Here is a 22,748-nt window from a genome sequence, read left to right as displayed (position 1 = left end):
ATTTTAAAGTCCTGTAGTGCCACAGGTATACCTGTGACATGAAGAATCATTACAGCTTTCACAGCAGGATGTTATGCCTCACAAATCTGTTAATGTTTTATTGAGGGAGTGGACATGGGAACAAAGGGATCTACTCCATCCATACTGTGCATGTGCCTTGGTATGAGTTCGGGGTTTTTCTTCTTTTTTCTTTCTGATAAGTCTCTCAAGACAATGAGGTTCTCAAGAAATAAGTGAGACTCTTCTCTAGGCTGGTTTAAATATCTAGAAGGCTTGAGAGGGCTTCTGGGGACATCCTAGAGGGCATCTACTCACCATATTAATGGGCATTTGACAAAGGAAAACATGACTAAGTTTCTTGATGACAAAACGATAGAGCTGCAAAAAATCTCAGTAGTGAGAGTCTCTAAGCTCATTGGCATAGGAAAAAGTACTAACTGCATCACACAGCTGGTTTTAAGTTACTCTGACATTCTCAGTGCAGAGATCTGGGAGTCATTTTGCATAGCTGCAAGACATAGTATCAGTGGTCTATGACAGCCAAAAGGCAAGTAGAATATTAACAATTCCTAGGAAAAAAATGGGGAATATATAAACTTATACTACAGAGCAATTCTGTGGCCTGTCCTCATCTTGAATATTGTGGTGCTTCCAGTGCACCTCAGAAAGTGTACACCAGAGCTGAGAGAGAGAAAAAATCAAATGGAAAAAGAATGATCAGAGGTACAAAATTATTTCTTCACAAGAGCATCAGTAACTCACTTTCCAGGTTGAAAACAATGCAAGATGAGGAATATGGTATCTGTAACAGTGTGAAGATCAACAGGAAACGAGTAATTGTTGCTTTTGTAAAATGACAACTAGTTGGGACTCAGTGAAATCAGATTTAAAGCCAACAGAAGTGCTTCTTTATACAGCATAACTCTATCATGGATGTTCTTGCCACAGAATATGGGAACAAAACAGCTCCAAAAGGCATGGTCTACAGAGGCTCGGTGGCTGTGAAACGTCTGGATTTGCATGATCCAGATATAACCTTCGTGTGAGGAAGAAGCTTCTCTGCTGTAGTCAGAGAAGGACAGGCAGGCAGAGCGGTGAAAGAGCAACTTCAAGACAGATCTCCAGCCAGCGTGGGGGATGGGGTGACCATTATGGTGGTTCCTATGTTCTTACAGCTGATGAAAAAACAAACTAAGCACCTTACCAAATGAACCAAACACCAGGCAGCCAATACCTGGAAGTGGAGACTGAAACACCTTCAATCTGTGCAGAGTGCACAAGATTCAAGATTCCAGAGAAAACACACCTTTGAATTATTTTAATTACAGTATAGTATTTGTCTCTGCTGCTGAAGGATAAAAAAATACTAAGGTGGGAATGGCTGTTTTTCCCATTGTCTTTGACACACGGATTGTTTGAGAGCAGTGGCACCTCCCAAGCAGGTGCTAGAATCTTGCATGAAAACCCTTCTCACGTATGTACGTTCTGAGCATTCAGCAGCAGTCCTGTGGTGGTTAGGCACATCAGCAAGCTCAGGTATTTCAGTGCCAGAAACAGCTTTAATACTTCCTCCAGCGGTGTAGTTTAAATCTACCCTTCACTCATACCAGCTCTAGGCTGAGATTTGTGCTGAACTGGACATGCCCAAGTTTACTTCCTGCTATGTTGTCACATGTGTAATACTTCAAAATACAAATCCAAAACCTTACCCAGCAGCAAGTGCTTGCTATTTAATCACCCCCATTCTCTCAATGAGCTCTACAGATCCAGTAGGGTGTAACAATATTGGGAGCTGCCCTGGCTGCTGTCAGACACAGCCTGCCCTTGTCCAGGCAGGGGGCTCACCCCATGCTGCTGAGCAGATGGCAGCTTGGGCAGCTGCAGGCTGGCCTGGCCTTCTCCTATGTGCTTCTTCTCCTTCACTTCTCCCTGCACAGCAAGGACCTGGCAGGCTGAAGGGGCTCCTTCTCGCTTATTTGTTGGTCCTACTGACTTGTGTCTACAATGCAGCCTTCAAAGCTGGCTGGCAGTAGGATTGTCTAGTATGTAGAGAGCAAGAGAGTTAAAATGAACACAGCCCTTTGTAGAATGGTTTGGCTTGGAAGGGACCTCAAAGATCATGCAGGTCCAATCACCCTGCCATGGGCAGGAACACCTTCCACTAGACCAGGTTGCTCCAAGCGCTGTCCAACCTGGCCTTGAACATTGCCACGGATAGGGCATCCACAACTACTTGGAGCAACCTATGCCAGTGTCTTACCACCCTCACAGTGCTTCTTCCCATTATCTAATCTAAATCTCCCCTCTGTCAGTTTAAAGCTGTTCCCCCTTATCCTAAAACTACCTGCCCTTGAAGAAGTCCCCTTTAGGTACTGGAAGACTGCTTTAGGACCTCCCTGGAGCCTTCTCTTCTCCAGGCTGAACAAGCCCAATTCTCAGCCTGTCTCCATAGGAGAGGTGCTTCAGCCTCTGATCATCTTCATGGCCCTTAACTCTCCAATGCAAGCATGTAGCCATATACACTGGACTGCATGACAATACCAGAAGGGATGTTTAGTTCTGCTTAGCATGACTTATTTAGAAGATGATTTAGACATTGTCAGTAATCCATCACTGATGTTTGGGCATCAGCTACTGCAATCAGATTTGCTATTTCTTGTATCAGTGACACTGTTTTAAAATGCTAGTTATCCTGAGATAGTTAAGATTAACAATTAAATTAAAACCACAGAATTAAGCCAAAGTTTATTTTTGTTTTAGATTTATACAGAACCTAATTTTAGCTTATTGAAAATAAAAATGCACCAGAAATGTGCTTCCTGTATGGATTAGAGAGAGAACATATAGCATTCCATGTAAGGGATGAACGGGAAAGTTCTGATTTAGAAGCTGTTCATGCCAAGATTGCATATCATGAAAACAGAGTCCTACATCACCACTGAACAACTGGAAAAATAACACCACAAAGATTACACACTATGGATTTTTAATCCTGAATAGTTTTAGTCTCCCTACAGAACTCTATCAAACACTATTTCATCTTAACATTTTGTCTCATTTCAAGGGTAAGTGAAAGTTGTATTTGACTGAATATCTTGTCTCAGGTGATTGTGCAATGTCGTATCATACATCCTTTTTTGTTTACCGCAGCATCACATGACTAGAAAGTAGCTCATACAAGACTCTTTCTTTTTAGTTTTGCAAAGCTATGCTTCTGCTGGAGTCGTTATGACTCTGTTGAAACTATGTATTACCCTTTTGCCATGTATCTTAAAAGCTCAGGGAATTTAATATTGACCAATCAAAACCATTAAGGTAACTTAGTAAGTAAAGAAGCAGCAAGTATTAAAGCACTGATATATAAGCATCATAGTAGCTGGTACCACTAACATTAAAGAGAACAAATATTTTAGATCACAGCTGTTAAAGCTGTTCCCCCTTGTCCTGTTAGTTACCAGCATGCAAAATGAGCATTCTCCAAACACTGTTGTTTGGGAGACCTCGGTTTGAAATAAGCATTACCTCTTCAGCATTTAAATGGCAGAGTTGAATACTCTGGTCACTGTGTCTGTCCTGTACTTGCTGGTCCCCAGTCAGTATTTTGTCAGGAAGATGAACACACATAACCAGAAGCACGCAGCGAGACAAAAATACATGGAGCAGCACACACACAACACTTGGTACTGGCAGTGCTGCTGCAAGATGCAGCGCAGCAAATGCCCAAACTGAAAAGCAGAGAATAGCCAGAACAGGAGGGTTGGGCCAAGGTTCCAGTGTTGATATTAAGTACTTGATTACACATAAGTGAGTTCATTGGCACAACAATAACATTCACAGCCAATGTCAAAAATAGAGGAGGTCTCACTTTTTAGTGTCCACATTGCAGAGGTATTTACAGTAACTCAGTCAGCTCCCCAGATGATCATTCCCTTATGCAAATAAACAACTTGTACTACAAGCATGAGTTAAGATTCCTGAGGAAAACAAGTTACTATATCCTTATATTAATTTACTTGAGAAAATAAAGTATTATTCCCAATCCCCCAAAATAATGTAAATGAAAGTAATACCTCTGTTGGCAAGTTTATTGTTCAATAACTTGTCTTTTAGGTGTTGCTACTTCCTCAAATGTCATAAGCCTGCTCCCACAAAGTTTTCTCACTTGGAAACTTCTCATTCATCCAAAATTTTCATTCATTCAAAAGAAAAAGCATTTCTTGATTTTAGAGATGGAAAACACCACCACAGGCATCTGCTCCTAGTATACAATCTAAATCTTCTGCCTCCTGTTACTTGCATAACTCACAACTAAGACACTTTATGAGCAGTCTCATGATAAATCTAATCACAGAATCATAGAATGGTTCAGGTTGGAAAGGACCTTAAAATCATCCAGTTCCAACCCCCCTGCCACAGGTAGGGATGCCTCACACTACTAGACCATGTAACTCAAGGCTCTGTCCATCCTGGCCCTGAACACTGCCAGGGATGGAGCAGTGCACTAAACCCCACAGCAACAGAGTTCTGGCAGACTTTGTATATTTTCAGAGTTCTCCCATTACAGCCATCAGAACCACTCTCTGTAAGTTAAATTTTTGATACAACCTCAAGGTTATCCCCTTAGCATATTCCTTTCCCTTTTTAGAAGATGAGTTTTTCTGAAAGCAATCTTCCTTGCTTGATTACTGTGAGTAGTATATGGCTCTTTGAGCATCCCATCTTCCCTCCTTTTTTTTTCTCCCCATTTCAGCTGATGGCTCTGTACCTCCCCAAAATAATCTTCTCATTCAGGCTGCTCTGCTGCAGGACCACTAAATCAGAAAGGTCTTTGAGAATTTTCAGCTTGGTAGGTAAGCTCTTTTCCATCAAGGTTTTTCCATCAAGCTCTTTCTCCATCAAGGTTTTCAGGAACGCTTTGATGCCATCAACTTCACATGGGTCTTGCTCCCCTGCAGCCAAATCTCCAAAATAAATGCAAAGCTGTGAGATGCAACAGCACAGGTGGGAATACAAGAATCCCTCATGGAAGACAGTATTTAGATTGAGATTGAGCAGGTGATGCAAATATCAGGAAATACTCCTGGAGTAGTTCTGCTGATGCAACTCTTTCCTTACAGGTAGTTACAATGCAGTATCCCATGGATTAGGACCTCTTCTCCATTAACACGGGGGTTTTGTCATGACATGCACAAACTGAGAACTACGACTAAATCCACAATACCCAATATTAACAGTCAAGGTATTATTCAAACTTTTACCACAGCCTGCAGTAAAATGCAGCTTAAATGAGGCTACTTTTAATATCTGCAGTTGCATTTGTTCACTTTCTTCTGGAATAACTGAAGAGGCCCAGTGTGAGCAAGTCAGAGTATTGGTCTGAAAATACAGCTGGCACTTTGAAACAGTTCTGTAGTACACTGAAGTGCGTTTGGTAGGTCCCTCCACCCTTTTTTTCCCAGTACAGCTAGCTATTATTCCAGACACCATGCTAACCAACCATGACAGCATATCACTTTCAAGACAACACAAAGCGAGAGGTGAGTTTTACAGGTAACTTTTAATGCAAGTCTTGGAAATTTGAGAAGATTATGATTTTTCCCCCTTCCCAATACATGTGATTGGATTTCTTTACATATATTTTTACCTTCTGCTATGCATTTATATTAGTTATTGCAAGTTACCTGTCTCATTCTTCAACAGTAGCACAAACGGTTTATAGCCATGACACCTCACAATAGCCTCGCTTGCCATTTATGCAAAATTAAAAAAAAAACATTAAGCCTAAATGCTTGCTTTCTTTTTTCTTTTTTTTTTTTATCTTCTGGCAAGTCAGGATTTTTTCCTTATTTATTAAGAGCTGTGCCTGGCAGAAGACACCAAAGATGCTCATTCTTGTGACTACTCTATATGAAGTTCAAGTCAGCTGAAAGATCATTTTCTTCATTTCTTCATTCAGCTCTTACTCATCCCAGGTATCTCCATATTTATTTACTTTCACTAAAGAAAAGAAGAAACAGTAGTCATATATGACTCAATTTAACTGCAAAAGTTTATCTTACAGACTGCCAAAAAGTATGGTGAAATGCATGACTATTTGAAGCAGTGAGCGGGGAGAGTGTCAGTCACAGCACAACAGACATCCAACTTTGGATACTTAGGAATAAATGGGGAGAAGAGTTCGTTAATCATTCTTCTTTAATGAATTAATAGTCAAGAGGCCTACTGTGCTAATTCCTGCTCTACAGGATTTGTAATTACTTGGAAACAAGTGTAACATGTGGATGAAACAAAGACAATGGGAGGAAACAGGCAAGGAATGTTACAATAAATAACACGGCTACATAATCCAGTTACGTGCACAGCTGGATGGATTCAGGATAGTTAAAAACACATTAAAAGACAAACAGAAATCAGTAATCCCTACTAGGAAACTACTCAGCCATTATTATTTGGCAGCTTCCTTTAGTATAGGAATGACTCAGAGCAAAACAAAACCAGGGTACTGGTCTTAATGGATTTATGCAGAAGTATGTCACGAGTAACTGCACAAGGACCAGAAAGTTAAAGATGGTCTCTTGAACATGAACTGCCAACTAGTCCATAACTGACTGCCATCCCTGATCTACATGATCCAGTAGGAATGCGGGCACTAGTTAGGGACCTCTTTATAAATCTACTTGCAAGTTAATTACTAAACCTCCTGTTTATTAATACCCATCTGCAGTAGAACCAGTGGAACAGAGCAGAATGCATGGTCTTTGTTTCAGTGAGATGTCAGCGAACTTTGCATAATGCACCCACAAATCTCTTGTAAGCAGACTGATACTGCAATGAGGCACAACGAAACCTCTCTCAAAGCACAGTTTGATTTCCATTTCTATTAACCGTGGCAGATGAGCAGGCCATACTCATTCCCTGCAAAATAGTCCAGTGCCGGTCACTATGCAGATGCATATTATTCGTACGGCTACAAAGAATGGAGCAGGCACCAGCAGATGGAAGTTAGGCACTACATAAAGCTGCTTTAAGTGTGGTTTGGCCTTCCTTATGTCCTTGCAACAGAGGGCAGAAACCACTTTCTATTTGCTAGTCTGGTTCCTATGACCAAGGTAAGAGGATGAACAAAGGGGTAATGACTCACACTGTAGGAAGAGGTATACAACAAGTAGCATGTCCAGTGTGACACGTGAAGCTAAATCAGATCTTAGCCTGCAACATCAGTAGTCCCTGAACTGTAGATTTAAATGTACTTCCACTTGTAAAACATCTCTGAATTGTTGCACTCCCTCCTTACCCTTTTCCCTAAAATTACAAAGAGATAAATCTTAAAAGTTTCTTTACAAATCTCATACACTGCTCAGTGTAGTTCTATTCTTAATGCCTGAGTATAACAATCAAATGAACACAGAAACATAATAAATAGAATACAATATTTGATCAGTATTTTACAGAGGTCTTTTACTGTCCTCAAATAACTAAGAATAAAATAATGAATGCATATTCTCATTTCACAACCACAAGATTTGTTTGGAATAAGGCAAGGTTTGCAGAGTACTGCTGAAGATTTGCATATATGGTTTTCAAGTGACATTTCTAGGCTCTCTATTTGTGCAGAAATATCCTGAAAAGACACACTGTGTAAATCAGTGAAGTGTCCCCTGACAGAATTTAGAGGCAATCCAAAACTGAGCCTCAATAATTTTTTAACATCTCATCTGGTACAGTCACAAGAAAAAGGCTTTCACAACCTTGAAATAACATAAAAATCCTTGCTCTGCAGCTGTTTGTAATTTTTACTTCACGATTGTGTAGATCTGTCTGTCCAAAGACACATGATCTGGGCAAAGTAATTCACAAGCATGAAATAAGACCAGTACTCTCTTGTAAGCAACGCTGTTCCAAAGCTTACTCTTGCTGCTTCAGAACTTTTTGCTTGAGCATACTCTCCTGTACTTATTACCACCTGTCATGCCTAAGAGGCGATGTTAGCTATTCCTACAAATCTTGTTGCAGCATGATTGACAAGACCGGACGCTGCACACAAACCCAAACAATCCAAGCTGACTAGTTCAGCAGTGCGTTAAACACCAAAGCATTCCTCTGCTAACATCATTTTCACACATGCCACACTATATTAAAAAAGTTCTAGTGCAAGCGATGATGAACTGCTTCTGTGTCTCCTTTGCAAAAAAAAAAATAAAATAAAAGGACTGAGTCAAAAAGGTGACTGAATGGCATCTTACTCCTCAGGACACTGCAGGCTTAGTTTGCTGTGTAAAGTTTTGTTTTCCACTGTGAAAACAAATCTCAATATTGCTGCCAAATAGTGTTTCCTTCCTTTGAGTTTTATTGTAGAAAATGAAGCTCTACAAACAATGCTTCTTTAGAAATGCACTAATTCCACATGAAACAACTCATAAATACCCCCCCCTCAAAACCATCAACCATGTGCTCTATTTTGAGAGAACAATGCTATCTGAAGTATGCACCCCCTTCCATGGCTAAAACTCTTCAGTATGGCTCTGAGCTCAGAGAACTCTTTGTTGAAAGAGGTGGCTTGATATAGTCAATAACCCCAAAGTTCTGAGATTTTCAGCCTGGCACCGAGCAATACAGCTAAAGAGGAGTTAGAATCTGCTGTTAGAAGATCGCTATTTTTGAAGAAATAATTTGAAACATTAAACTACAGACCAGATCACATGAGATCCCTGCAGATACTGTAAAATAAACTGCTTAAATGGTAAGCAGAAGTAAGCCTTACATTTGTGACCATTTTTAACATTATTGCCAATACCCGAATTGACTGTGCTTTTCTGTAAATTGGTTTATTACCTTCCTTAGCTGGTTTTTCCTGTGAAAACTTGCTTGGAGTTTCTGCCTTTGGTGGTAGCATTACCTCATATGTCTCTCTGTGTTTATTCCTTAATTCCTCATATGTGATGCCTTTTTTTTTACGGCTTTCTTCTGGAATTGGATCAGGATCTGAAAACAAAACAAACATTAAGATACAAGAAATGGCGTCACATGCCAGAACTTGGCTACAGCCTGTTCCAGAATGCCAGTTAATTACAGCTCAATCCCAAATGAAAAAGAGCATGACAGCTGCAGTTCTAAACACAACTGAAAATGTATGTGGTCTTTAATTAATCCATTCCTTTTGTCCTTCTCATTGTGTCAAACTGCTTTGGAAAACTGCAGTTAACTCCCTTTTCTTCATTTTACCCAATGGAAATCCTAACAACCATGTGGTAGCTGATGGATAAAACAGTTCTGGTCACTTTATGTACAATTTATGATAATCATACATTTGATATATTTATGATTTCTGAAGAAAATGCTAGGAGTTTAGGGGTTTGCATTTAGGCTTTGAATTCTGCTTTCAAAGAACTAGGACTACTTCCATCATATGTCACCTGATGAACATTTTATCCTTTTATCTACATTTATAATACAGAATCTTGGTCTGATAGTTTGATAGTCTGATAGTCTACCAACTATCAGTTGGTACCTGTACCAGTATCTACCAACTATCACTATATTTGTGATGAAGTGTAGGTACACATTTACATTCGAGTCTTATAAAAGACTCGTGTATATATATAAAAAACTAAACCCCAGTTGCATGAAAGGGCCTTTTTGTGAAATAAAACCTCTTCTATAAAGGGGTTAAACAATCCACAGTAATTCAAATACAGAAATTTGCATTTGACAGTAACTTCCTCCTTTGTGCCCCAGAGAGACTTGAATTCAGAATCCTGTGCTTCCCTGCAATAGCTGAGGACAGAGTTCATACAGAAAGGAAGGGAACAGCTGCACCAACCAGTACTTGACTTGAAAACCATTTTAGTTCTCGGTGAGAAAATCAGCTGTTACCGGACAGAACACAATATGCATTCAGTTCTTAGAAGATTTAACCTTTGTCCCATTATAAGAAACAGTTTAATGTCACTGAATTACAGTGGTATACAGTTGCAGCACCATCACTGGTGAAAACGCACAAGCCTCAGAAAGGCCAACAGGCAAACAAATGGTAGAGACTGTGGTCAGTGAAAAGATGGCATATTCACCTTAGCTTCAATCAAACAGAACTTCAAGTCAGGTTAAGGTTTTTTTTGCAGATTTATCTTCACAACACATTAAACCATGTAAATTAATTTACAGTCTTTACTTGCAATTAGAGCTACAAAATATGAACACACCTACCCCTGAATTTAGACTACAGTTAGAGCACAAAATAATGCATATATTTATGTTGTGTGTAAAAGCAATTCTGGGAGCTTCAAGCTGTTCCATTCAAAAAATCACTATATTGAACCATCTATGTCTGCATGGGACGAATACATAGTTTAGTAAGAGAAGTATCAAAAAGAAAGGCAAGAGTCATCATACTACAGACTGATAAATGTTTAAAGACAAAACACACCTTGAGCAGCATAATCAGTAATTCCAGTAGGTGAGGATTCATTCAGGGAAGCACTGAAAGGAACAGGTTCATAACTTGAGAGGGCTCTATCTGTTGAACTATAATCATCTGAATAGCTAGAAGGAAGTGGGTATCCAGCTCTGGGAGAAGAAGATTCAGTATATGACTGAGAAGGCATGTCTGAAAATTCAGATTTCCGACTGGATCGGCTGGAAAATAATGAAATATTAAATACAGAAATATTGAAGTTAAAAATGGAACTGTAAGAGTAACAACAGGTGCAGTTAAAGCAAATACTCTTTCAAATGGTTTAGTTTCCAACGTGGGTTATCATCTTAAAGTTTGGGGTGCAGGTTTTAATTTACATTGCAAAGACCTATACAGTCCCTTCCCCAATACTCTTCCCTTCCTCCCAGAAACTTAACTCACACCTGAAAATCTCTCAACAGAGACAAAAGAGGCAATGTATTTCGCACTTTACAAGACAAAAAAAAAGACAATCCCTTCCCCCAGGGAGTCTTCGGAAGGAAAAAAACCCACATCAGACACAGTACAGGGTGTACCCACCTAACTAGTGCTAGCAGGAACTATAGGTATTTTTAAAGGCCTTTTAGGAAGAATTTGCAATTTAAAACCCTTCATCATTAGAAGCCGCTGTCATTGATCAGTACCAGACAGCAGGAAAGGAGAATGAAAATCTGTCTTGGGGAAATTAAATTAGGAAGGTTTATTGAATTGCTGAATTCAGCAGAAACATTAATGAATTTTCTCTTCAGAGACAAAGATAAGATCATCTAAAGAATATTCTGGAAAATTATGTTTGTTACTCTAAAACATTTGCTGCATACTCAGAATGGCCCTGCAAAGCACCACACGTCTCTATTGAGAATGCCACCACTTGGTACCACTAGAAAGTCTCTAGAGTGTTTATTCATTTTTTCTTTAAGTTTCTGCTTAGTTGTCCTTTTAGTTTCCTACGAAAAACATCTGCAGTTAGTCTTTGTTTTATTCTCACACTAAACATACAGAACTAAGCCACTTTGGTCTCAATTATATTTTTGAAGTATATGCAGACACAGCCTTAGAGAACTATGTAACATTTTAGCTCCCTACCGATTTTTAACAGCAAATGAGAAGTACCAAAATAAATTAACTAGTAAATTCATGACTACGAAAATGTAACAATTTCTCTTGAAGGCTTAAAAAAGCAGAAGATTAATTTAGATTAATTATTCAGCAAAGGGGGGGAATTATCCCTTGGTAAATAAAATTTAACAGATACAAAAGAAGGGGGCATTAAAGGTTGAAGGCACTTACTGGTGCAGCAGATGATGGTGTTTAAACAGGTTCTCATCTAGAGTAAATGCAGCTAATGATCACAATTTCTTACTAGAAACTCTGTGTGTGTGAAGGGACAAGTCCAGCTCCAATTCAGCTAAGAATCTACAGTAAATATATAAACTGGCAATTCCTAAAACTATGTTTGATACCATAAAAACATGAACATTACAGAATAAAGGTAAATCTTGCAGACAACACTGTCATAAATCTGAATTTATAACATAATTAAGAATTTATTCAAATCCTTTCTAAACAGTTACTTAGCACATGCACACAAGGACTACTACTCACTATCCAAACACTATTCTCCCAGTTTTAAATCAAGGCTTTAAGTGAGATATTCCAAAAGGAGTTTGCAATTAAAAACCACTTGAGGTAGAAAACATTCTGGAACAAAACAGGAAATAGTTTTAAGAACCTAATGAGTTTCTCATATGTACAGCATAATGCTGTTACAGATGTAAAGGATTTAAACAAACAGCAGTAAGTTTGACCACCATGCTTCTTCCTGCACTGATATTGTTTACTGGGCTCTTTCCTTTGATAAACATTGAAATCATTTCCACCCTCTTCCTACTTCAATCAAACTAAACTATGGGAAAAACTTCTAGAATGCTACTACTTTATTTCAGTTAACTTAGGTTACTTCTAAACTAAGGAGGTAACTTCTGCTGTCACCCTGCTGTAAGTAAAATCCACAGGAAAACATCTTAATTTACATGGAATACATTTTGCTAAGGATATTCCGTTTCTACTCCTTGAAGTAATCAGTTGTACGTAAAGAACCCAAAATGCATGTTTTATAGCTGGCCAAGTGATACATACATGACTTCCTCAAAGTGGTTGATTTGGGGTAACTGAGCAAAGAGGGAAGGTACAGCTCTGAAGGTCTTTCAAAGATGAAATATAGCTTTGATCTCTTAAGTGTTTAAAATGTTCTATTCCAGAATAAGTTTTACATTCAAAAGAGAACTGAATTCTTACTTAGGTGAACTATGTCTCTGAGCTTGTCGCAGAACATCTCCTATTGGAGAATCCTTCAGCTGCTTAAATTTCTCGCTACAGATGGGCAAGTAGGAAATCTTCCCAGCCATGTATCCACATATTCCAGCAACTTTTTAAAAAGAAAAAAGAGATGGGTTTATACATTGTATCATAAAATTCAACAGTTTTAAAATAATTTCAAATAAATGATACAGTATCTTGAATAAAATTAAAAATAGTTTAGATCGAAATCAAAATCATGCAGTAATCATCTCTGCTTCTTTTGCAGACAAGGAGTACTAAAACCAAACACAACCACAGAACAGAGACACGGAGCAATGATTTATCCATGGCAAGAACATCAAATGATTTCAGCTGGTACTTGATGAACGAAAGGTGACCAGAACATAAAGGAAAATAATTGCAATCAGTTTTTTCCAAGATCCAGAAACTGGATAGTTAACAATTAACTATCAAAAGTGCTAAAGCAGACAGGAATAAACAAAGGCAGTAAATTCTGCTGATTTATTTCATCAGAACAGTGAGATCCAGAAAAGACTTTCACTAGTATGAAGAGAGGTCTACATAAACTTAGCATTAGGCTCAGTATCTTCTGAAGAAGGTTCTATGATATGGCTGCCAAAGCACAAACAACTGAATTAAATGAACCTTTGCAGTCACTGGGCAAATACTTCCAATTCCATGCATGAGTGATTTTCAGCTGCTAGACAGGACATGAGAATAAATGCTCATGACGGCTCTTTCTTGGCTTAAAGTTGGTGATTTCCATCAGCTGGCTCCTTCAAGTTTTATGTGTGGGTCAACTGGCGTATGAAGCAATTTGCAGAAAAACTCTAAGAACTGGCCAACAAAGTTTTGACAAGCATGTATTCCTTATTGTGGTGCCGGGAGACATGAGGGATAGCTCCTCTGAGTGTGTCTTGCTTGAGCACCAAACAAGCTGTGATTATATAGTCATCAAACATGCATATTCATTATATTACATGCATATTCATAAAGCTACTTTAACATGACATCATTCTTCTAGAAAATTCCTCCTGCATGCGCACAATAATGTGGTAGTGGTCTTTGGGACCCCTGGTGGTGGTTTCTTCCTCATCTTCTTCCTCACTTCATCCTTTGGCTGAACTTTAGGTTTGTAAAGTCCCATTGTCATGCCAGCAAACGCTAGTTCAGTTCCAGCTGATTATTGTAAAACATTTACCTAAGACACTTCTTCACTGTCATCTACCACAAAGCTCTTACCCATTGCTATTGTTGCAAAGCTATCAAGCTCGACGTTACTTAACCATAAAGCAGAAGTCATTTTACTTATTTACAAAATATTATACTTCATTTTGTATTTCTTTGTTTCAGAAGAAGCATGAATGATTCAATGGCAATTAACAGAAGTCCTGCTATTGACTTTGTAGGAGAAAAGGACTAGACCCTTCTTCCTTCATATGCAACAAGTATTTTCTAAGTACAAAGACTAAGTCAGGAAAGAGTTAACTACCACTAACATTAATCCTCTGAAGTCCTCACACTGTAGATTACATCACCTGGGAATCAATATAAAAAGTGATTTTACCCTATCCTGCTGTACTGGTACTGAAATTACAATTCCTGATCTAATGCCTGTATTTTCAAAAGGTCAAAATGCCTTTTCCAAGGGAAAAGAGAACAGCCACAACTACAAGTGAAGTTTACAAAATGAGAAATATAAAGGTTTAGCTGTTTAGGTAAAAAAAAAGTCTGGAAGACACATCAAAGGCTGTAAATACACACAAAGGGAAAAATCACAAGCCCCCTGAAAGGAAATGCAGTCTAATGGGTATTCAAACTAAATATCTAGCAAAATACAGCTAATCAGCAAGGTGATTACCAAAGCAGTGATTGCTACATAATTTGGTTTCTCTTGCTACAGAACAGCCAGATGATTCTTTGAATTCAGCATATTAAATTAGACATTGTTGCAGGCTAACATGAAGTTGGATGCACAGATCTCAGCCTTCTTTCCCAATAGCTCTATGCTGTGTTGAAAGGGATACTGTCAATGTAGCGCATCAGTCAGGACTAACTACAAGTTCCATTAAGTGGTCAGAGTGCCTAGAAGACTACTGAGAAAAGCTGCAAGTAATTCCTATGAACAGAAGAACATCCTGGAATCTGAAAATTCCTACCTAGAAAACGAAATATCTTACAAAATTTCAGATACAACTAGAGCAGGGAAAGATGAAAGATCCAGACAGAAAAAAACCCTGATTCAGCTATGGTAGTTAGATATAAAAGACCTATTACTGGAATGCGACATAAATACTGTTCGGAATAAGTATCTAAAGACCACAAGTGACACACACCATTATCAAAGACAGACTACTGTAGTTGATAGATGGAGCAGCAATATGCTCAGATCAATGACACCAGAAAAGCAAGAACTGTTGAACTGTCTTACTGTTGTTTACCATCAGCTAGCTATGAGCTAGCAGCAGTGCCTGGAATCACATATGCCCTTCTTTCATAACTTCAGGAATTAAAAAAAAAACAAATCAAAAGAACTGCACTGCTTCCTTTAGCAAGATTTCACTGTAGCAGGAACGTGCAGATCAATTATGAGGGATAATTTGGCTCTGCAAACTATGCCCTGGCAATAGTTTTCAGGAAGATCCTGTAGACAGTAGGATCTGACAGCAGACATCATCTGACCTAAGCAATATGAGGATGAAACAAAAGCTGCTTAACTCAGGCCTTTTACACTCCAACTATGTCCCAGAAAAATCCCCGTATTTAAAATGCACATAAATCACAAGAAGTTACCTACTGAAAGACAATGAAAACTGGACAGTTCTTCTAGTACAAAATGAAAGTCCAAATGCCTCCAGTGTCCATCAAAGAGGAGAAGCCAAAAATATTCTGGCTTATAACCTTAACGTCAAGAACAGTTAGTCCAGTCCAGGTGCTCCCTATTTTTCCCCTTGATTTTAAAACTTCATTCTGTTTAACAGGAAGAACATAGCCCTTAACTAGAAACGTGGAAGAGATCTCAGTAATTCTGTTATTTATTACAAACGTCTGTGTTATACCATTGTTTGGCATTCAAAGAAAGCAAGTAGAATTTAGCATAAACAAATGGCGGCCCTAGTCCCTCACATTCATTTATCTGCTTAAACAACACTTCCTCCACCACAAATCATAGGGTTTACCCTCTTCCCACTGAAGTAAACTGTAAGGGTAACTGGCTGTATCTAGGCAGATTGGCAAGATGGCAACTTCCTGTCTTACTGTCATGTATTACATTGAAAAGGTTAATTTATTAATTTATTTGTGATTATACTTAATCCAAAATCATTCATTGCCGTTTTCCTACAATTGTACATACATAATGTCCAGGAAAAAAAGGCACTAAAATAGCCTGAATGGGACAAGTGAGATGCATGAATAAAGACCTTCAAATTAGGAAGGGAGGGGTGGTTGTACTCTGGCAAAGTAATTTAAAATAAGCTTGTACAGTATCTATTTACAATGCTTTTGTCTTAAATTATTACATTACGCTTGTCAAGCAATTTTATGGAAAGCCAGATAAATAAATGGAAAGCTCTACCTCTTGACATTGAATAGGTTCCTGCAGTATAAGGTGTTGTAGTTAACAAATGTAGCTCAGAAGTTGCTGACCAATAGAACTAATTCCAGGAAGGCAAAACTTGTTCATTGGCTATATCAGATCATTTACTCATATTTTCAGGCACAGTTGTATCAATGTAAGAATTGATTCTCTATGTGCTGGATTCTCTATCTGGGACAGCAAAACCCTGCTTACACATACAAACTGAGCGATGAGGGGTTGGAGACCAGCCCTGCAGAAAGAGATCTGAGGGTCTGGGTTGATGACAAGTCAACAGTGTGCCCTGGAAGCCAAAAGGGCAAACCGTGTCAGGGGGTGCGAGCACAGCAGAGCCAGCCAGTCAAGTGAGGTGACTGTCCCACTCTACCCTGTGCTGGTGCAGTCCCACCTCAAGTATTCTGAGCAGTTTTGGGTGCCTCAGCAGAAGGAGGACATCAAACTTAGAATGTGCCCAGAGAAGAGTGACCAAGATGGTGAAGGGTCTTGAGGATGAGACTTATGAGGAGTGGCTGAGGTCATGTGGTTTGTTTAGTGGAGAAGAGAATGGCAAGGGGTGACCTCATCACAGCCTACAGCTTCCTCAGGGTGAGCAGTGGGATGGGAGGTGCTGATCTCCTTTCTCTGATGACCAGTGACAGGACACAAGGAAATGCAATGAAGCTGGATGAGGGGAAGTTCAGACAGGACATTAGGAAAAGATTCTTCACTGCAAGGGTGGTCAGTCACTAGAACAGGCTCCCCAGGGAAATGGTCATGGCACCAAGCCTGTCAGAGTTCAAGGAGTGCCTAATGATCTGCTTAGTCATATGATTTAGCTTTAGGGGCATGGAACTGGACTCCATGATCCTCATGGGTCCCTTCCAACTTGAGATATTCCACTCTACAGAGTGAAGTCACAGTGAATCAACAAGCTAGTCTCATGGGAACTACATCTGTGTAACAGACTCCAGAACCTAAGGCATGAATACAAGCTGAACTTATATGTTGCTTTTACTTACATGCAACTTTTACAAAGGAGCCAAATCTTGAGCTGTCTCTTAGAACACCTGAAAATTAGGATCAAAGTAATTAGGAATAAGTTATTAAGAATTAAGCTGAAAAACATCAACTGTAGTTACATTTGTAGGTAGAAGGTTACTCTTTTACACTTAACATTTAAGAAAATTCAAGAAACCCAACATCTAAACTCGCCATAAAATGATTAAAAAAATCTAAGAATTAGCACTTTAATCGTATCACACATATTACTACACATACAGAATATGTTTCATAATCCCTAACATATTGCATTTGTCAAACAACATAAAGCAAACATGAATTTTAATTTAAAGTTTTGCTCTTTTGATTTCAGGAACTGCAAGTCATGTAGCTAAAGCATCTGAACTTCTTTTAACTACAATAAGAAACTATATTATTATAGTAACTGTATTAACAGCAGAAATGCATTTCATCTGAGCAAATCCAAATTAACCTAAAGTATGTTTACACTTTACCTTTCTTAATTAAGAAGCTAGTACCAAGCATGCTCACTGCAGCCAGAGGAAAAGCTGTGAAGAAGAAGAAAAGAAGTTTAAAATACAATTTTCAATATTTTCAACCACATTTAACAGAATATGCAATAACATGAGAGTTGCTAGGCCTTACTGAGCTCAGCAGTATAAGAATGTAAGCATATAATTAACAAACAATACACATTATGACACATTCTTGATTCCAGATTTTAAGCCTAACTACAAATTACGTGGTACTGATTAACGAGTCATCCTGTCTTCATTAGATTTCATGCTTCCTAAAACACAGATGGTCTACAGCTCTAAGGACAAGCCTCCAGGTCTGGCTACAATTGCTCAGCATCCAGGTGCAGAACTTTAAACCAGAGAAGCATACACAGTTCTTCAGGGTGGAAGGCAGTTACATGGAGGCCAGTGCCTCTAAATATTTTTCATCACCTAAAGTCTTGATTTTGTTTCAACATAAAAACTTTGGGAAAAATCTAACTCTTACAGAAATATAAATCAAATTGATTAGAAGTAGGTAACATGTTTTATTCACCATCGAATTATGGAACAGGGCAGCTTTTTCTGTAGCTTACATATCAAACTGTACAACTCTGGGGAAGGGTCAGGAATGCAGAGAAGACAACAAACACAGAAGAGCTGCCTATTAATTTTTATCATATTGAAAGATTTCAGGTGGACAGAAGCCTGTGAAGATGGCAAGAAACAAAAGGAATGCTTATTTACAGCAGTGATAATTTTGATATTTGGAAGACTGACTGAAACTCTTTGCAAAGACTGCCATTCCTACACAAGATACAGTGTCCTCCATAACAAACACAGTAGGAGCCTGAAGTTAATTACATTAAAGATTTAGGTATGTCATAATGAAATTACATTTTATGCAAGTCTGAAAATGTGTATGTAACAAAAAAGCTCAATGATTTTACCTAGGGGAGAAACTTTTGCTATTGCACTAGATGTTTACAGAGCTTACACACACAATCTGCTAATTGAGTTCTTGTTTGAAGATAAGTGATTTTTTTAGAATTTGGACAGCACAGTATTAAACTTTGCAAACTAACAAATTCTTTTGCAAATTCTGACAGATCTAGGTCAGCAATGCAACCAACACTGCAGAGTAAATATGACAGGATGTCACTTTTAAGAAAAAGTATCAGCTACTTGGGTCAAAGCAAGAATACAGCAACACTTCAAAATACAGAATAAAATCTTCCAATCTATTATAAGATATAACCATGATGCTTTTGGAGATTTCAGACCTAGGTTTTCTGAGCTAGAGGATGGCAACACAGGTTTGAAGCTAAATTTTAAGACAAAGAAAACCAAGGGCATGTTGGTTGTTAAGAATTCAGAAGAACTTATCACAGAGGACTTCAGTCTAACCCTCAGAGGTCTGAAACGGTTTATAGGCCCCATACAAATATTCTGAACATCAAAGAGAGGTTACACACTTTAATGGAAACAGCTGTTCATAGGTGAGCTTATAACTGACCTGAATCACTAACTAGAAATTAAGAGAGCAATAGGTAAATGAAAATTGGGTTCAGACATAAAAACTATTAGTAATTAGTCAAGTGTAGAAAAAAAATGCAGCTTAACAAATATGAAAATTTTAATGTTTCCCACTGCTATGGGCAAAAAGTACTTTTTTTTTTTTTTGCTTCAGGAACAAAATAAATCCGAGGAAAAACTATAGAAAGCTGATATATGAACAGCCCATAATTAAGGATGGGACTGTAACGTACCCTAGTCAAAACGGTTTTATGGAGAAAAAGCCATATCAATCTGATTTGATTTTGTTAATGAGATTAAAAGTACAATAGATAAAACTGTAGATCATAATACGAGTTATTAACAGCATTACATTTTGTATTATGTGATTAAAAATTAGTAGTACCAATAAAGCATACATTAAACTGAATTCTGAAATTACTAGCAAGCATTTCTGAAATAGAAGCTGTCAACAGAAACTATGGCAAAAGAGAGAGGGTTTACAAGAATAGGTAAAATCTGAAATTCGTATTAACAACTGAAATTTGAATAAACAACTTGAAAATTTGAATAGAAAACTGAAAATGCACAAATGCAGAGCAATGTATGTGAATAACATGAACTGATACAGTAAGAATGGAGGATGTCAGGGCAGTCACACAGGTGGCCCACACCTCTTGCAAAAGGACATTCAAATACTGCACATTTAATATAGGGAACACAACGCTCCAGGTACATATAATGCAGAACAATGAAACAGGAGAGCTAGAAAACAGTGATGGACTGTAGGCTTACACAGTGAGGTAACAGCACAGTACACAAGCCCGGGAAAAAGCATCTTGCAATTACTGTTGTTGCTCCCTAAAGTGAAATTCCCCAAGAAACTGATTTGACTCTTCTCAACAGCATCTTCATGTTGCTGCTTCTGTCTCTGTATAAAGATACACAGGGCAGTAAGTTACATTGCCCATTAAGAACTCTCAGCAGAACACCTCAAAAGCAACAAAGAATTCTCTCCTCTTGTGTCTTCCACAAGAGAGATAATCAATATGCCATAACCAACCTTCATTTTCTTACTAACAAACCTGACTCTTCTCACTTATAAAAATATAAGGAAAATGGCTGGATTCTAGCAAACAAGCTGAAGGTTTTCAGGTATCTGAATAAACATGTAAGAGGAGAATGCCTCTTCCATAAAAGCAATGGAGCATAAAGCAGAACTTAGTCTGATTCAAAGTCACAGTGCCATAGAAGTTGCCCCTGAAAGGACTGGCTCTCAGGAGAAAACAGAGCCCCTGTCTGCTAAATTTAGCAAATCAGCTGCTAAATTCTTCCTCAGTCCTGGTTTTTGCTACCAGGAAAGGTAAAGCCTCCTACCAGCATCAGGAGTAATCTACTAGTATGTGACAGAATAGTAGTATGTAACAATCACTTCAGAAGGCTTCTTGAAACCTCTTGACCAGCTGTCTAAAAACCAAGTATGTGCTGAACCTTTGGGTTACAAAAGCAATGTTAAGAAGTAATGCAATCAATTCTCAATGTTTTGTAGAAAAAAAAACCAAACCCATAACAAGAAACCAAAACCAAACCAACAACCAACAGAACATTTCAAACCAACAGAATATTTCAAATAAATTGAGACAGAAAGTATTCTGTGAAAACAATGCAAGTTTATGATTCCTGTATACTAGTTGTAGTACAGAAATCATTACTGACTGCAGAATCATGCTGCAGAATCTTGGCTTTTATTTGCAGGGGAAAGGTACCCAAACGTCTGCTCAAACACAGACACAGTTTCTCCAAAAACTAGCTGAGTAACTACTTATGTTCTGTACTTTTAGTGTTCTCCTCAGAAGTGTCCATAAAGACAGAAAGCAATGGTTGTAAGTTAAACTATTCTATTCTTGCACTCCAAAGATAACAAAATTTGAAGACAAAACAAAAAACAGAACCATAAATGAGACTCCATTAATGATATCTATTTTCAGACTTTTCATAAGCATATTAATTTAAAATATGAAGGGATCTTGTTATAAAGCATAAGCCTTACAAATTATGTTGTGATGTCTACAAAAACCCTGAATCCTGTCCTACAAACTCTTAATGGAAATCCTCCATGGATCAACTTCTACTTCTACTTCAACTTCTAAATGTAATTTTAGACTATGTGAAGCTTGTTAATGAACTGTTGTGATATGCTGACACAGGCCTGCCTTGCTTGCTGCCCCAGACAGCAACAACAATTAAGGGTGGAAGAAAAACAAACCAAGTTCACCAGCAAATTGAACTCACCTCTATACCGGGCACTCTCTTCAGCACATTCCTTAAGGAGTCTTCTCTCCTCCTCTGTCGGCACATAAGGCTTAGGTATTTCTCTCTTTCATTGGGGAAATAAATTACAAAAGAGTGAGCAAAAGAAAGGTTTGGGGGGGATTTTTCAATTAAAAACTCTAGCTGTCACACCTTGCAGGGCCTGTACTTTCACACAGCTACACTTAAGGAACTGGGGACTTTTGTTTATAGATGTTATATGAAATATTTAATTTTTAAAACCCGATGGTTCCACAACTGATACGAGAGAGCAGAAAATATTTTGAATTCAGTTAAATTCCAACTCAGCTCACTCCTCCTCTAGAAGAGCCAGCTTTTGTCCTTGCAACCAGCCTTCCAAATGGACAAAAACCTGTCAGCTCATTAAATCCCTGTCTAAAATACTTGCCAAGGCTTTAATTACATTACGCCTGCTGCCCGTTTACACTCAATGAAAGCTAGACAGCTGTTCCTACCAGAGGTGCGTGACTCTGTAGCCGCGAAGGCGCGCGACCGGGCGCCCTGCCAGGCAGCCGGCCGGGAGAAGGGCAGAAGCGAAAAGGCCGCCGGTACCGAGGAGAACACCTCCTGCTAGGGCAGCCCCCCAAATGCGGCCAGGAAAGCCTTAAGGGCACCATCCCCGCGGTCCGCAGCCCTCCAGGGAGCTCACGGTAGGCCCAAGCGACACGCTGCCAGGCAACCCGGCTGCCCTGCCGGCGGAGGGCGGGTGCAGGCCCAGAGCCTGCGGCCTCACCCTCAGAAGAAACAACCCCACCACCGCTCCCGCGGCCCCCCACAGGCCGCGCCGCCGACAGAACGACAGTACCTCGGCCGGGTCGCCGAGCTCCCTGCCGCCGGGGCCCGGCCCGGCCTCCATGGCGGGGCGGGGAGGGCGCTGCGAACCACCGCTGACCCGGAAGTCCCCGAGACGCTGCTGACCGCGCTGGCCCCGCGCGCATGCGTGGCGGGGTCGCGGGCACAGGGGTGCCCCTGTTAGGCCCCGCCAGGGCTCCCGCTCGGGGTTGGTACGGGTACGGGTACCGGTACGGACTGTGTG

General features: G+C 39.2%; 1 protein-coding gene across 1 annotated transcript; it reads right to left on the bottom strand.

Moving 5' to 3' along the window:
• Positions 1-5,538: 5,538 nt before the first annotated feature.
• Positions 5,539-22,672, bottom strand: LOC101877569 (OCIA domain-containing protein 1). The gene is made up of 8 exons (XM_005149092.3): positions 22,518-22,672; positions 21,674-21,758; positions 17,864-17,917; positions 17,369-17,416; positions 12,749-12,878; positions 10,424-10,632; positions 8,833-8,982; positions 5,539-5,997 (listed from the first exon to the last, which is right to left on the bottom strand). Exons 1-8 carry the CDS (start codon positions 22,566-22,568, stop codon positions 5,960-5,962), a joined length of 765 nt encoding a protein of 254 aa, XP_005149149.1. The 5' UTR covers positions 22,569-22,672; the 3' UTR covers positions 5,539-5,959.
• Between the last annotated feature and the right edge of the window lie 76 nt (positions 22,673-22,748).

Source organism: Melopsittacus undulatus, chromosome 7 (genome assembly GCF_012275295.1).
Source record: "Melopsittacus undulatus isolate bMelUnd1 chromosome 7, bMelUnd1.mat.Z, whole genome shotgun sequence".
Classification (NCBI taxonomy): Eukaryota; Metazoa; Chordata; class Aves; order Psittaciformes; family Psittaculidae; genus Melopsittacus; species Melopsittacus undulatus.
This window is presented reverse-complemented; position numbering and strand designations above follow the sequence as displayed.

What these genes read in the sequence shown, in the direction of transcription:
- LOC101877569 (XM_005149092.3), bottom strand. Translation starts at nt 22,568, where the DNA reads ATGGAGGCCGGGCCGGGCCCCGGCGGCAGGGAGCTCGGCGACCCGGCC. An exon ending in AGCTCGGCGACCCGGCCGAG is followed by an intron (nt 21,759 to 22,517) that starts GTACTGTCGTTC and finishes CCCCAATGAAAG; the next exon opens with AGAGAAATACCTAAGCCTTA. An exon ending in CTCCTTTGTAAAAGTTGCAT is followed by an intron (nt 12,879 to 17,368) that starts GTAAGTAAAAGC and finishes CTTTTTAAAAAG; the next exon opens with TTGCTGGAATATGTGGATAC.